We start from the raw sequence: 14,502 nt of genomic DNA, 5'->3' as shown, positions 1-14,502 counted from the left end.
GAGCTGTACAAAGCCCAGATATTCCCGTACATTTCACTAGTGGGATATATTTTTGACATTTTGTTGGGGTTATAGTGATGGCAACTGAGGCTGATTTTAGTTGTATTGACTTGGAATATTAGTGTTTGTTATATAACTACAGATGTTTAACACATAAAATAATTGTACAAGACAAGCAGACCTTCTTCAGGGTGTAGTAGTTTTTTTAACGATTTATCCAAGTGATGTATACATTTTGTCAAATCCTGTGGTGTAGTGGTTTATCACATTTGCTTTATGGCAAAGGACCCTGGTTCGATTCCAGGCGGGATTAATAAGTATACAATCACTTGGTTATGTGGTTTATTGATCTAAGTGATAAGTTAATCTCAATATCAAACTCACATGAACTTCAATTTTTTCATTACTATTTTTATTACAGGTTTAATGCATTTGCTCCTAGCATTGCATCTTAGTCCGACCGTCGAAAGGCTGGATAAATAACATTGGCAGGCAAACCTGAAATCCAAGCAAACACTCTCTGGTTTGCTCGGACCATTTTTAAGAAAAATATATGAACCATACTAGCCAAATTATCACTCTAAGAGAGGATGCTGTTTCCCCATGAATCAAGACTTAACCAATACAGCAGGTGATAATTAAATTGTATTAATTGAAATAATGAATTGGAACATTAAAAGTAATACATGAAAGAATGGGAACATATTTAAGCAACAACTGAAATTGAAACAGGTTAAATGGCACCAATAAAAGGAAGGTTAATACTGCCGGACAGTAAGTTCCTCAGGTTAAAAGAAAAATAATGAATTTCCAGAATCTATTAGCCCATGGCTTTAAATCACCCCTACACATTTCTAATAAGGCATCATGGGTCTAAAATTGCCTGATAACACACAATTGCATTAATCAAGAAGAAAAAGTGGCTTCAATGAATTTTTGACTTGCATTAAAATTAATGAAGGTATATTTCAAGATTTAGTACACGAAAATGACTCACCCTTAAAAATATTTGTCAATGTACAAATTCATACAAGTACATTCTAAATACCATTCAGAGCTTTTTTAAAAATATTTTATTTTATTGTGGGCTTCAACAACAACCCAGCTATTTAAAGCAGCATGCAAGCGCCTTCTATAGAGAAGCATCATCACAGAAAAATAAATCAAGATTCTACGAACATTTTAAATGTATCAAGTAATACAAGCAGCATCAGAAATAAGGGAATTTCACATTTTGCAACAAATAGAAAGTATGATTTAGAAGACTGGGATCCACTCCAAAATGATTACGATTATGCAGATGTTCCAGCAATACAAACATTGTCGGTCAATAAAACAACAGCACTTTCATGCATTGGAGGATATGTGAGAAAGATGGTCAAAAAACAGCACTTTCTTTCATTTGCACTGAAGCACTTAGTTTACCCTCTTCACCATCTCACCATAGCTTTATGTCTTGAAATGATGGGGTCTCTTTAGGTCATCATCTAGGGTAACTACCCTCTGCCAGGACCCAGAAAAGAGATTTCAGTACATGCTACAGATGGCAAATTACCAAAATGCAAAGGAATGCCTTAAACAAAAGCATTGTCAGTGTTGATGGATGTTCCTCGTTCCTAAGTGTTGACCATTCATTTGGATGCCCTGTTGGACAATCATAAATTTAAATTAATGAAAATGATATTTAAATTCCACACAAAAGTTCGACTTCACCATCTTTTGCAAAAAAACACTGGAGACAACATCAGAAAAAGTATAGCAAAATAGTTTTTTTGATCTTCAAAGTTAAGGTTTAAAACTTGCAATAAAAGTTTTTTTGGGGGTTCATTGCACGTTGCATCTTTGTCAAATTGTCTCTTTTTAGATAAAATAAAGATTAACAATTGCATAAATATATATCTTTGCTGCTAAATGCCTACGTAGGTGAAATAGCTAAAATATATATCCGACGACGTCAGCAATTTCTCTCCACAGAACCGCGTAATATGCGTATATTAAGAGCAATAGATTTAATACGACCTGAAAACAACATAAAAATATTTACCTCACTGTAAAACTTTGCACTAACACTGAATTTAGTCACAATAACGCTCTGATGGCTGCCACCGCCTAACGCAGGTGATCCTTCCAATATGGCCGCCGGACTCTCCATGTAGGAGGCGGGGTTGTGGCAAATCAGTGACAGGCTGTCACCTATCGCCTGTCAATGACACCCTGTCACAGATTTACTGACACCCTGTCACAAATTTACTGACACCCTGTCACAAATTTACTGACACCCTGTCACAGATTTACTGACACCCTGTCACTGATTCACTGACGCCCTGTCACTGATTCACTGACGCCCTGTCACTGATTCACTGACGCCCTGTCACTGATTTTGACACCCTGTCACAGATTTACTGACACCCTGTCACTGATTCACTGACGCCCTGTCACTGATTTATATTTTTGTTTAAAAAGAGTATTTTTCCTTTGTCGTTTGAAGAGCCAGGTTGCAGAAAGGGGTTTGAAATAAAGATTGAAAGCAGATTTGATGCACTGTTGGAAAATAATGTTCAAGAATTAACATCTGAGTTCTCTAAAATCATGAATGCGACTGTGATGAAAACTGGAACCAGAAACAAGCCTTGCTCGATAACACAGGAGATCTTGAATACATATGAGATAAGTGTGGCCCACGTGGACACAATATTTGATAGTCATGATACCAAAAAAGGTAAACTAATACCTCAAATCAAGAGTGTCTTATCTGAAGAACAAACAAGGGAAGGACATGATGGTACAGTCTACAGTCTTGTGAACCACTGGTCTAACAGATTGAATACTAGGTGAAAAAAAGAGACCACCATCAAGAACTTAGTCACAGAGGCCCTGTGGAGCACCATGAAGAAACATAGGATCAGTCTCTTCCTGATCCTCCTGATCAAATCACTGTATAATATAAAGGTCATCAATGCTGTGTTAACCAATGGAAGTGCACTAAAATAGTTTAAGACTTTGGAGTATTTCAAGAGTGCATACTGTTGCCAATCTTGTTTAACATAGCTTTAATGGGTTAGCCATGTAACATGTCGCCATAGAACTCTTACATCACCATCATGCACAGGACCGACGAGGGAATAAGAAGACAAGGCAGGCCCAGAACGAACTGGCTTTGGCAATGTTCAGGGGTGGACAGGAAAATAGATCATGGAATACAACAGACTAGCAAAGAATCAAGATAGATGGGAGAAATTGCCCCAGGGGTCCCCGGACTACAGCAGTGACTTACTGTGTTAAATGACTCTTTTGTTTGTTTTAACTAGCTTTTGTTTTGAGTTTTCCAAAAATATTGGTGTTGGTACAAAAACTTTTACAGTAATTCTAAAGCATGACAAACTATTTCAGACAGCTTTTATTACTGAACAAAAAACAACGAATTTATGAATGCTTAAAGTGAAGACAAGGTGTGATAAAGAACTTAAAAAGCTAAGCAAGCACACGATATTCTCTAGCTTTCAGTATATAGATTAATACTCTCCTGTAACAATGCAATTGACACTTAAAATTCAAAAAAAAATACCCATCTTAGGGGGGATGCTACGTGCAAAATAATAAAAAATCAAACCACAATCACCCAATCAACACTTTTAAATTGTAACGCCGATAGGCGATTGTTTCCGGTGGTACTAAATACCGCATGGTATACCGCATGTTATAACATGGCAGGAAGTTGTAAAGGACTTGAATATGCCTTTACGAAAATATAGTTTTGCGAACTTTTGAAAGCGCTAACGGTTAGAGCTATTCTGGTTGGGTGAAGGTTTGTAATTAAAACAATACTATAATCTGGTCTAATTTTCCCTTGTTGGGGCTTGTATTCTCGCATTTCACATACCATGCAGTATTTTAAGCAGAATAACATACGGTAACATGCAGTATTTAGTACCACCCATTGTTTCAGGCTGTCAAAACTGCCAAAGCAACCAGCCCGGAGTGTGTCGGATTATAAGAAAGGTTTATAACTTGGGCTGCCAGTGGGTTAAATACTGGAGCTGTTATGGCACATTTACATGACCATATCTACCATCTGGCGTGGACAGACTTCAGTTAAGAAAACAACAAATAGAATAAACCAATACACACATCCATAACATCACAATTTATAAGCAAACAGGACATTGCCAAGACTAGAAAATATTTAATGGTCTTACCAATACATTTTCATACCAAATGAAACAAAGCTTTGCATTTATAAGAGCCATGGCATTTTAGCAGGCTAGTCTACAGCCATATTGAGAAGTTATATGTCAGGGATATCGCCATGAGGCGCTTTGTCCATGAAGCACAGTGTGAGGTACACTACCAACACGAGTAAGGCTATAAGTAAAATCTTAATAGTCTGTGTGGAATTGAACTAAAACTGGTAAAGTTTAGTGCCTTGTTTACATAAAACGATTTAAACTTGCCTTAATTATATTGTATATCTTATACTCAGGGTCGCCATCCTATTCTTATTTCGAAGACTTGACCTTATTTTGAAAGGCAAGGTCTTTAAAAAGTTTATTTTCCTTATTTCTAAGAAATGTCATTGATTTAGACTTGAGTCCTCAAGTCAAATCCCTACTACAAGTAAACCTGAGTTGTCATGAGATGTAAGTATTTTCTGTATACAAGCAGTTGCTCGAATAGATTGTTTCTGGCAAAAGACTAGCCTGCTAAAATGCCATGGCTCTTATTTCTATGGTGGACCTTCTTCCAGCGACTCATAACTTGCTTGATGGCGAAACTTGTGGATCTTCGTAGCACCCAGTGGTTTCATCCATTTCGATGTCACGAACGGCAAGTAAACATCGGCGGAACTTTTGCAAATGACCGAGCACCTAAAAAAACGAAATGTGGTATTCAATTTGGATAGAGTGAATACAGAACAGTCTGGAGATGGTGTTTTACTGAAATAAGACACCAGTATTGATTTTTTCCACATAATCAGACCTTGCACTGCCACACAACAGATAATGCTGGTAAAACACCTTAAACAGGATCAAGTGTAATTTCCCTTATTAACCTTGTATCAATCCCCTTCCTTTCTGTGTTTAATGGAAAATCAGCATTAACTTGTTGCAGATCTAATTCTGACAAGGTTTCAAGGTGGTCATCGAGTTTTCCAATGAAGTCTTCTTGTAGTTCTGTGTTTCACTGTAGTGTGACTGTAGCACATGGTTGTTCGTCATCACTCTGACAGTGTTGGTCCTTGTTACGAACATAGTTCCGCCAGTTTCTGAAGGTTTTTCTTTGTCGAACAAACCTACATAGTAAAGACAAAAAAAATTAAAATTATGTAATCTTATGAAAATTGGCAAATTTGGGCATCGAATTTTTGGAGTAACACAATTTTGTGCACTTTTCCTGTGTGAAAAAGTACCTTGAATGCCAAATGGCAGTGAAAAGTCTATCATCTCTATCAAGTTGTTGCTGCTGTAATCTTCTCCTCATTTGAACATCTTCATCTGCACTTATTGTGGCTGTCCTCAGTGTGTGTCCACTACGAGTTGTGCCAGTAAAGTTTTGGTATCTAATTGCCTGGAGAAATGTTAAGAATTTCTGATTGAAGTTTTAATATTTACTATGGCACACAATACATAAACTGTTCAAATTTTACCTACTGCACAAAAGCAGCCTAAATTGTTTAACTTAATATTATTGAAATTTTACAAACAGAATTTATGAGCTAATACTTTTTGTCACATGATACAACATAAATTATTTTCCAGGCAATTTCCGACCAAGAAACCATGCCACAGAATTGTTTGGACTGACACAACTACAATTTAAAAAAGATAATAACGCAAATTTGCCTACCTGTAAAGTTTCACGTAGCACCTTGATGTCCCCCGATTTGTTGTCATTGAGAACATATTCTTCACAAGCATAGCAATATACATAGAGTTCATTGACATCAATCACTAATGGATGACCAGATTCCAAATAATGGTTTAATGCAGTGGTTCTTAACCGGTGGGAAATTTCCCACTAGTGGGAAATTTAATGTTTTTAGAGGGAAATTATGTGAGTTAGAAGTCACCAAACTTGGGCTTTTTTATTAAATTAACCGTTGAAAGTTAATTTAATACAATATTTTCCGCAACAACATGTAAGATTAACTTCACCTAGTTTTGCAAGGCGCATAAAAATCCAACAATCGTTTGTTACATCACAGACATTACTAAAAGTATCAATGACTTTGTTATTGTTCGCGAATAAATGCATTTGGTCTGTTGATTGTGATGCGATAAATGACTATTGCAAGCACATGACATATAAATAAGATTGCAGTATACCTTTAAGGTCCCGACAAAATCACTTCACAAAATTATTTTGATTAAAGAATAATTTTTTGTTAATGTTGGGCACAAAACATTATTATAAAAATAACAGAGGGGGAAATTCGAACTTGGTGATTTACTTTAATGGGAAACCACACCAAAAAGGTTAAGAACCACTGGTTTAATGCATGTTCATGGATATATCTGTAGGTTATATACCATTTTATAAATACTCAAATGGTCATCCAAAACAGTCCACACATTATTTATTCATTTTTATAGACTGTAGAACATTTTGTTTTGTGTTTTGACCATGGTTCCTACCTTCCACAAGCAACATTAGGGTAGCTTAGACATGTCCAAACAGACTCAGTTGTAAGGCAAGTGTTGCAGAGCCATCTTTGTGGGTTGACAACTGAATGACGTTCACCAATAGTCATGCGCAGTATGTGCTTGCAATTGCAAATGCTTAACTAAAACAAAATTTGCACAACCCATTAGTGCATGCTTATAGTTAAATTTAGGATTTTGATAAAACTCATCACATGACAATATTTTACAGCAGAGCTAGTAAAACCATTGAAAAATGGACTTTAAATTTACTGAACCATTTAAACCTTCAACACACCTCATACTCTGTGGAGAGTCTAAAACACGTGCATCTTGTAAGATATTGACTTGCTTGCTGATACACCATCCTGAAATAACACATTTGGTAACAAATCACTGTGTGTAATAAAAACGTTTTTGTAGAATGAACAAAAAGAGCATTTTCTGACTCGGACTTGAAAATATTTCAACAAATAAGAGATTTTAAAGTAAAATACTGTTATACGCACGAATTATTGAATCAATAATACATTATTCACTACAGAACTACAATTATTGATTGTTCGAACACATACATGTGAAAGATCAGTAGAGCGTTTCTGCTTCTGGTCAGCTTTCATCAAAGCTTCTGGACTCTTCCTGCCCATGTTTCCAAATGAAATTTGCGAACTCAATGAATTTGATTGTTTACCAGGTAACAAGCTATTTAAATTACAGAACCTATGGAATTCCTAACCTAACAAACACATAAAACATCCATACCAATTTAAACACACTTAGAAATTTATCGCACAGAGCGAATATAATTGGCTAAGTTGGCCACAAAATAATGAACCATATTAAACTTAATTTTGTTTTTTTAGCCATTTAACCCCTTTTAACAAACTCGAAACATGGTGATTCATTTGCAGTTGTTTTTTTCTTTATTTTGTCGAAACACAGTATTTTTTAAAATCTCTGGTTATATAATGTATAAAGTTAAATCTCCAAGTAGACATTGACAATTACAAATATGTGCACACAATTCAAAGGTGCAATTAAATACAACACCTCAAACACCAATAACAACAACCAAATACTTGTGTTAATCTTGGTTATCTTTAAATCTTGGGTTTCCAATTGTTAAATGTTTGTGGCTGTCTGCAAAAAAATAAAACAAAAAACATCAACAATTTTTTGTGTAAATATGGCAGAATCAGTTTAAATGGGTAAAAAGACATTACCACTCGTAACATTGTCCTGAAGCTAGGAAATTCTAGATGCACTATTTTTATGAGCAGCTTTAAACGTGTTGGTCTTCATGTGTACAAAACGTTTTTTTGTTTGGAAACTCAGATAATCTCCTCTTTTTGCACATAACATTACATATTGTTAAATATTCAGATATGACAATGTGGCACAAAACAGAGGTTAGACATGTTTACATAATAAAAAAAAACTACTTAAAACAAATTGATTGAACTTTTTCGCCCTGTTAGAGCTCATCAGACTGCCTGGCAGGCAATGAAAGTTCAAAAACACACTTGCCTTTGCTGCTTGCAGAATTTAAAGATTTTACCAAAAAGTCATGAGGTACATTTTTGCACGAAATTTAGATTTAAAACCTTTGCTGCTTGCAATTTTTAAAGAAAACCCTTACAAGCAAAGACCTAATAAATTCGCTTGTGTTCATGCTATCGCAAGAACGCCCTGTCACCGATTTTGCCCTGTCACTGATTTTGCCCTGTCACTGATTTAATGGCGCCCTGTCACTGATTTAGTGACACCCCAGCCCTGTCATTGACGCCTGTCACTAACAGTGACAAGTGTCACGAAAAAGTCACAACCCCTGTTGCCATGTAGGCTTCACTTTTCCGCTTGGATGCGCTATCCAGGCTTTTTTCTAGATCAGTGGTGCACATGTTCAACATACGGGTTGACATCTGGCACATGGCGGTTGACATATTGCACATGGCGGGTTGACATGTTGCACATCAATGTTTCGATATTGCACATTGATGTTGCGAACTCGGCACATTGACGTTGAGGATGTTGAACATGGCGGTTGACATGTTGTACCTCCAGGTCAACGTGTTATACACCTTGGTTAACTAGGTGCAGTTTCTGTACATGGCGTTTGCGCTTTGTCAGCTTGCACAAGGTGCTATTTTTAGGTGGTAAGGTTTGGTTCAACGTTCACGTGGGGTAAGTTATTGTCAAGAACATTCTTCAAAAGCTTTTCTTGTTGGCTTTAGTTCAGCACTTGAACCAGGCTGTACACATTGCGCGAGGTGACTTGTTGTATGAGGTAACAACGGTGTTGCAAGGGGTAGCATCAATGTTGCACCGTGCACATGGTGATGATGATGAAGCTAATTTTGCACATTGCTACGGCATTTCTGATAGCTTGAAAGATTTAGAGATTTTGTCATTTTTTGATAAACTTACGTTGCATGTTGTTAAACTTATAGGTTGCACATTGTTAAACTTATGTTGCTCATTATTAAACCTATGTTGCTTATGGTTAAAACCATATTGCACATTACTATACTAATGTTACCCATGATGTGACATAGACAGCTTTACGTAATGAAAAAACATGCACGTAGATTAGGTTTTTATGGGACAAGATATTTATTAGATTTATTGCTAAATAGACCAACTGTTTTTCAATTGGCTGCATAAATAAGCTAGCTATCTGACCAGAGCTAAGACAGGAAAAAACGCTAAATATTTTTTGTGCATTGTTGTTTCTACAGGTGAAAGTGCATGTTATTGTCAAATATTTTACCCAAGTCATTTTCAAGATGGGTGGTATCAAATCATTGTATGATAGTCTGCAAAGCTACCACTAATTCATAAAAAGTGCTTCATTTGTCAACTCTGTTTTTCAACAAATTGAGAGCTAAATTTTGCCGAACCATTTATAGCAGCTCTCCCCCTTGATATTGTTGAATTGAGAGGTAAACATTTATACATAACAAAGTATATTGCAGCTGCATCCAAATCTATTGTTATTGCTTATAATTGGGTTTCAAAAGTTTTTTGACAAAACTAGAATATATTGTCAGCAGTGGCGGCTCGTGCCTAAAATTTGTGGGGGTGCTGCTCAAAATTTTAGTCTTTACTGAACATATATAAGTTGGCAATATATAGAAAACCTACATTTATAGTTTTCTAGCCATTGTTTTGTGTAGAAAAACAAGTAATACAAATCTTAATTAGAAACTCCATTGTGACGTAATTTTTGTTACGCAATAATGTACACGAGTGTAAATAGCAGACGATATCATTTGTGTATTTTGTTTACTTGCACAGCGACGGCTAAACTGTTTAGCCTAAACACCATAACATGCAGTAATAATGTGGAACAAAAACACACGTGACACAGACTCGAAACTAAGTGGTTGTAAATACGGTAAAACACAACATGAATATAGAAAAAAAAGTAATGATTCGAAAAAGGTTGAAGTATTTCAGTTCGACAACATTTAAAAAAATGGTCATGTTTCATTTAAGTAACCTTATGGTCACAGTCAGCGTTTTCAACATATTGTATGACACTTCACAGATTATAATTGTCACACAAAAAACTAGCCATACAGCTGTTTATTGGTATCGTAACTGACAAATTTAACAACCACTTTACATTTGTGTCAGAACTTGACTATTTTAACATCTTTTTTTTTGTATTTTTGTGTACAGACTATTATTTTTCCTTTCAGATTTTTAACTGCTATAATTGCTGCTTTATTTGCTGGCAAATAGCTTATAATTGCTTTTTTAAGTGCAAAACTCCTTCAAGCTTTAAAATTTACAACACTCTCACTTAAATTTAAACCATATTATTAAACCTTGTGCTTCCTTTTTACAACCAAAATGAATCATAAAGTTATAGTTTGGGCATGATAATTGATAGCTTCTTCCTTAATTCCAAATGACAACTGAGAAACTGTTTTTCTATTTAGTAGTATTAGCACTGCAAGTGCAAGTCTTTTGGAAATAATGGTGTTCCTAACAAAGGTTTGCATCCAAACTGTTTTGCCTTTGAAGGACTCATGGAAACAGCAAAAAGGATTTTTCATCCTAGTAATTTCACTTGTCAAAACACCATCTAGATTATTTTCAAAGTAATCATGAACATCAGATCTACAGAAAAATTTTCATTTCAGTAACTAGTATTTCTTTGTCAACAATTGGATGGTGTTCACTACTATCTTGTCTGTAGAATGTTCATTCTTAAGAAACACTTCCTGTGAAGCAATTTAGCAGCTACTGTTTAGACAAACAGTACATGTCCATTATGTCAATACTCATCTTTTTCATCATGTCCACGTAAGGGAGTTTCAAAGTTTCCACAGAACAAAATGCAGTCTATTATTTTGGACAAAATTTCACGATTTTTTTCCACTTTTTTGTTGTGTTCAATAATTGAAAGTCTATATACGCCTCACTAAGTTTTTCCTTAATATTTACAGTTCCCAAAAGTGAAAGTGAAACATCATTGTCCACATGCTTCTTTGACTTCTCATGTTTTTCTGCTTTCTCACCTATTTTGGCTACATTGGTAAAACCATCTTTTGTCCAGCATTTTTCATCACCTCCAAACAGCAAACATGGAAAACAGAACAGTGCATTTTTAACTTCACAACCACAAAGCCATTTTTTCTTTTGATACCATTCAGAATTAAAACTGCGTATATATTTCTTGTTGTGGCTCATTCCTGGCTGACAAAGTTGAATATCAGGCGTTGGACGCCCTTTTTCCTTTATAATTACCTTTTCAGCACTTGATAACTACGAAATCTTAAGTTGCTGAAGCTCACTTACAGTCACCGAATTAGAATCTTGAAAAGCCATGATTAACCTTTCAATCAAAAACTGTAAAAAATGATTAAAAAAGAATAACTGTCGTACTGTAGGCCTACTCATTGTCGGACCTGATGGTGGGTTTGACTAAAAACCTGACTGCCTGACTGGGCTGACTGGCCTGACTTAGGCGGCAGTGTTTCACGATACATTTTCGGACTGACTCTAACCCTGACTCTAACCCTGACCCTAGCCAGACCCTAACCTAACCTTAACCCCGAACCTAACCGTAAACCAATTCTCAATTACCCAAGTCAGGCTTTCTGTGTTGCAGTCATGCCTTTCCTAACTGCATAAAATCGGAAAAATATTTTGTGAAACACTGCCGCCAAAGTCAGGCCAGTCAGCCCAGTCAGGCAGTCAGGCTTTTAGTCAACCCCCCTGATGGTACACTTGATTTGCTTTGGCACACAATAAACGCGGAACAGACAACTACTTCCGGGTGCCCAGGTCACACGCTACGTGATTGGTGGAGCTGCGCGAGCCGCAGCACCCTGGCTCCTATTTCGCCCAGCATGCAGCTTTTCAAAGTGCGCATGCGCAGAACCGCATAACGTCATGAAACGTCACGAAACGTCAGAAAACTGGAGCTGCAGTTCCAGCATAGATATACATTAGTGTTTCCAAAAAAAATTATTTTTTTTAATGAAAAAAAAGGTGATTAGGGCGAAAATGATGCTTATTATATATTGCTAAGGAATAAAAAAATAAAAATAATGAAAGTTATTTGTAATATTATGGTAGGTGTATTAAGTAAAAATATCTAGGGGGTGCTGCAGCTCCGCAGCACCCTAGCACGAGCCGCCCCTGATTGTCAGGCCACACCCTAAATAAGCTTTTTTGACAATTTAACATTTAAACTTTTTGTTGGCAGATCACTTCATGCAATGTTGTCAGCCTAGGTGCACACATCAAATCTAGAAATCATTGGAACTTGTTGGTAATTTAGAACCTGTAGCATGAATTAATTTGTACAACTCAAACCAACCACATATTTGAGGAGCAGTGTCAAAATTCCAGTAAGTTAAATGATATATCTAGAACCCTACAATCTGCCAATTCATAAACCTTTTTTTATTGCTTGCAAAAAGAAAGAATCAAAAGGGACAAGCATCTAAAAGTTACCAAAAACAGAACCATGAAACACAGAATTCAACAAGATCCACACAGCTGTGGTATTTTTGTCTTTTAAGGTTAAAAACAGTGTAAATGCAAAAAAACAGTAATGTGGCAAAATGTTTATTAAACAAAGTAATTATGGTGTTCCAGATTGCTGAATGTTTGTTTAAAGCCGCAAAGTTGAGTTCCAGCATGGCAATGGAAGTGTACTTTCCAAGTACAAGACGGGCCCTGCAAAAAGCAAGAAGATATTCTCACAAAACATTTTAAAGAAATAAGGTATTTTTAAAAGCTGTTTCATTGCCATTATTATTTGCTAAAAGCTTGACATCTGCAAGCTAATCTTATAAGAAGTACATATATAAGATGAAAAAACTGTACATTATTGCCATCACCACCAGTACTTAAAGGCGATACAAGTACAAAATAATTATCTTGGATGTTAAAACTGTTGTAAAGCAGCTATTATCATTAGTCCCCAACGTGTTAGCTATGCGTTTCTGCATGTACATCTGGGGTGGGGTACTGAGAAGATAAGTTTGGTTTAATATGTTAGTCCACCATCGCAAAAAAATTAGCTAATTTGCAGCCAGTGCTGAAAAGTTTTTAGAAATTGGATAATTTTATCTAACCAATGTGTTGATTCACAAAACTTATAACTAGTGCATACCACTGTTTTTCAGTTTGGATGTGACAGATGCTGGAGGTGGTATCATACAAATTGCATTGGGATCCCAGAAAGTTTTGATTCTTCCATATGCCTAATTCCGTATGACCATGTTGTGTATGTAGTTAAAAGCTTTTTCTGTTGTTCACTTCCATTTCTCATTCTGTTAAATAAACAAAATTGCATATTACTTTAGTTGTTGCACATGTTTAGGGTTACTATATCTGCAAAAGCAAAATCCTGAACGGTTTTAATAAATATCTTAGGGGATAAAGTTCCACATGATCCCATCCCATCCTTTTAAAGAGTATTGTTAGCTTTCAACACACAAAAAATCACCAAATAGCCTTTAATTCATGCTGGAGGTAGCATCATGCATCAGAAACAGAACAGACAACATTAAAAATGTAGGAGCTGTAATTCTTGATCAAACTTAGCAATAATCCGTACATCAAGTGATGTGCAACATGTTTTCTGCCTTCATCAGCACGTTGAACATGTTAACAAACCCAAAACTTGATTAAATGTTACAGGAAACAGCAGCAAAAGTATTTTTTACCAAGTGTGAAGCTGTAATTCAAAAATAAACATAGCGATAATCCGTATATCCAGTGATGCACAACATGTTTACCACCTTCACTGGCATGTTGAACGTTGTTAAACGCAAAAATTGACTAAATATTACAGAAAACAGTAGTAAAAGTATTTTTACCAAGTGTGGAGCTGTATTTCTTGATTAAACTTAGCAATAATACGTATATGCAGTGATGTTCAACATGTTCACCGGCATGTTGAGGTTCGCAACATAGCATGTTGAGGTTCTCAACATGGATGTGCAGAATGTGCACCGGGTGGCGTGTTTGCGCCACGACCTCTGTTGTGAAATGGGGCGACTTTGCACGCTTTTAACAACGCAAAGGATAGGGTTTTTGATGTTTTTTTCAAAAACCTGCTTTAACGCCCAAATATTTTTTATTTCTAAAGTGCCTTGCTGGCAAGAAAATTTGAATGTGACGTAAAAGTGACGTCATTGGTTGCTAGCAGAGGTGGGCGGATCGGGAAATTTGAGATCCGAAATCCGATCCTGAATTGTGATTTTCTGCTCCGATCCTGATCCAAAATTTTCGAGCAACAATAAGATCCGATCCGAAAAATATCCGAAAATTTTCTAATTTTATTAGAACTGTTTAGTTCACTACAAAAACTATCTACCGGTAAATGTAACATCTA

At 36.0% G+C, this 14,502-nt stretch overlaps 1 protein-coding gene and 3 long non-coding RNA genes across 8 annotated transcripts; 2 read left to right on the top strand and 2 right to left on the bottom strand.

Moving 5' to 3' along the window:
- The first annotated feature begins 426 nt into the window (after positions 1 to 426).
- LOC145223214 (uncharacterized) lies at positions 427 to 3,426 on the top strand. Its single transcript, XR_013859428.1, has 2 exons — positions 427 to 631; positions 1,106 to 3,426. It is a non-coding gene; the product is annotated as an uncharacterized LOC145223214 (long non-coding RNA).
- LOC145223180 (ubiquitin carboxyl-terminal hydrolase 44-like) lies at positions 3,382 to 7,766 on the bottom strand. Of its 3 annotated transcripts, XM_080089553.1 has the most exons (8): positions 7,718 to 7,766; positions 7,214 to 7,374; positions 6,937 to 7,006; positions 6,633 to 6,781; positions 5,845 to 6,015; positions 5,408 to 5,565; positions 5,051 to 5,290; positions 3,382 to 4,865 (listed from the first exon to the last, which is right to left on the bottom strand). In XM_080089553.1, coding segments are annotated over exons 2-5 (243 nt in total). In that variant the 5' UTR covers positions 7,216 to 7,374; positions 7,718 to 7,766; the 3' UTR covers positions 3,382 to 4,865; positions 5,051 to 5,290; positions 5,408 to 5,565; positions 5,845 to 5,993. The 3 variants fall into 3 exon arrangements, with proteins under 3 accessions (XP_079945679.1, XP_079945670.1, XP_079945689.1); XM_080089544.1 differs by having other exon boundaries at positions 7,214 to 7,763; XM_080089563.1 differs by having other exon boundaries at positions 5,845 to 6,781; positions 7,214 to 7,765.
- A 757-nt stretch (positions 7,767 to 8,523) lies between these two features.
- On the top strand, positions 8,524 to 13,462 carry LOC145223197 (uncharacterized). Of its 3 annotated transcripts, none has more exons than XR_013859425.1 (5): positions 8,524 to 8,822; positions 12,361 to 12,505; positions 12,578 to 12,679; positions 12,756 to 12,884; positions 13,289 to 13,462. It is a non-coding gene; the product is annotated as an uncharacterized LOC145223197 (long non-coding RNA). The 3 variants fall into 3 exon arrangements; XR_013859426.1 differs by lacking the exon at positions 8,524 to 8,822 and adding an exon at positions 9,399 to 9,580; XR_013859424.1 differs by lacking the exon at positions 8,524 to 8,822 and having other exon boundaries at positions 12,292 to 12,505.
- LOC145223208 (uncharacterized) lies at positions 12,546 to 13,825 on the bottom strand. The gene is made up of 3 exons (XR_013859427.1): positions 13,612 to 13,825; positions 13,276 to 13,435; positions 12,546 to 12,836 (listed from the first exon to the last, which is right to left on the bottom strand). It is a non-coding gene; the product is annotated as an uncharacterized LOC145223208 (long non-coding RNA).
- Between the last annotated feature and the right edge of the window lie 677 nt (positions 13,826 to 14,502).

Source organism: Phallusia mammillata, chromosome 1 (genome assembly GCF_965637545.1).
Source record: "Phallusia mammillata chromosome 1, kaPhaMamm4.hap1.1, whole genome shotgun sequence".
Taxonomy (NCBI): domain Eukaryota; kingdom Metazoa; phylum Chordata; class Ascidiacea; order Phlebobranchia; family Ascidiidae; genus Phallusia; species Phallusia mammillata.
The sequence above is the reverse complement of the archived record's forward strand: the minus strand, read 5'-3'. Positions and strand labels throughout refer to the sequence as shown.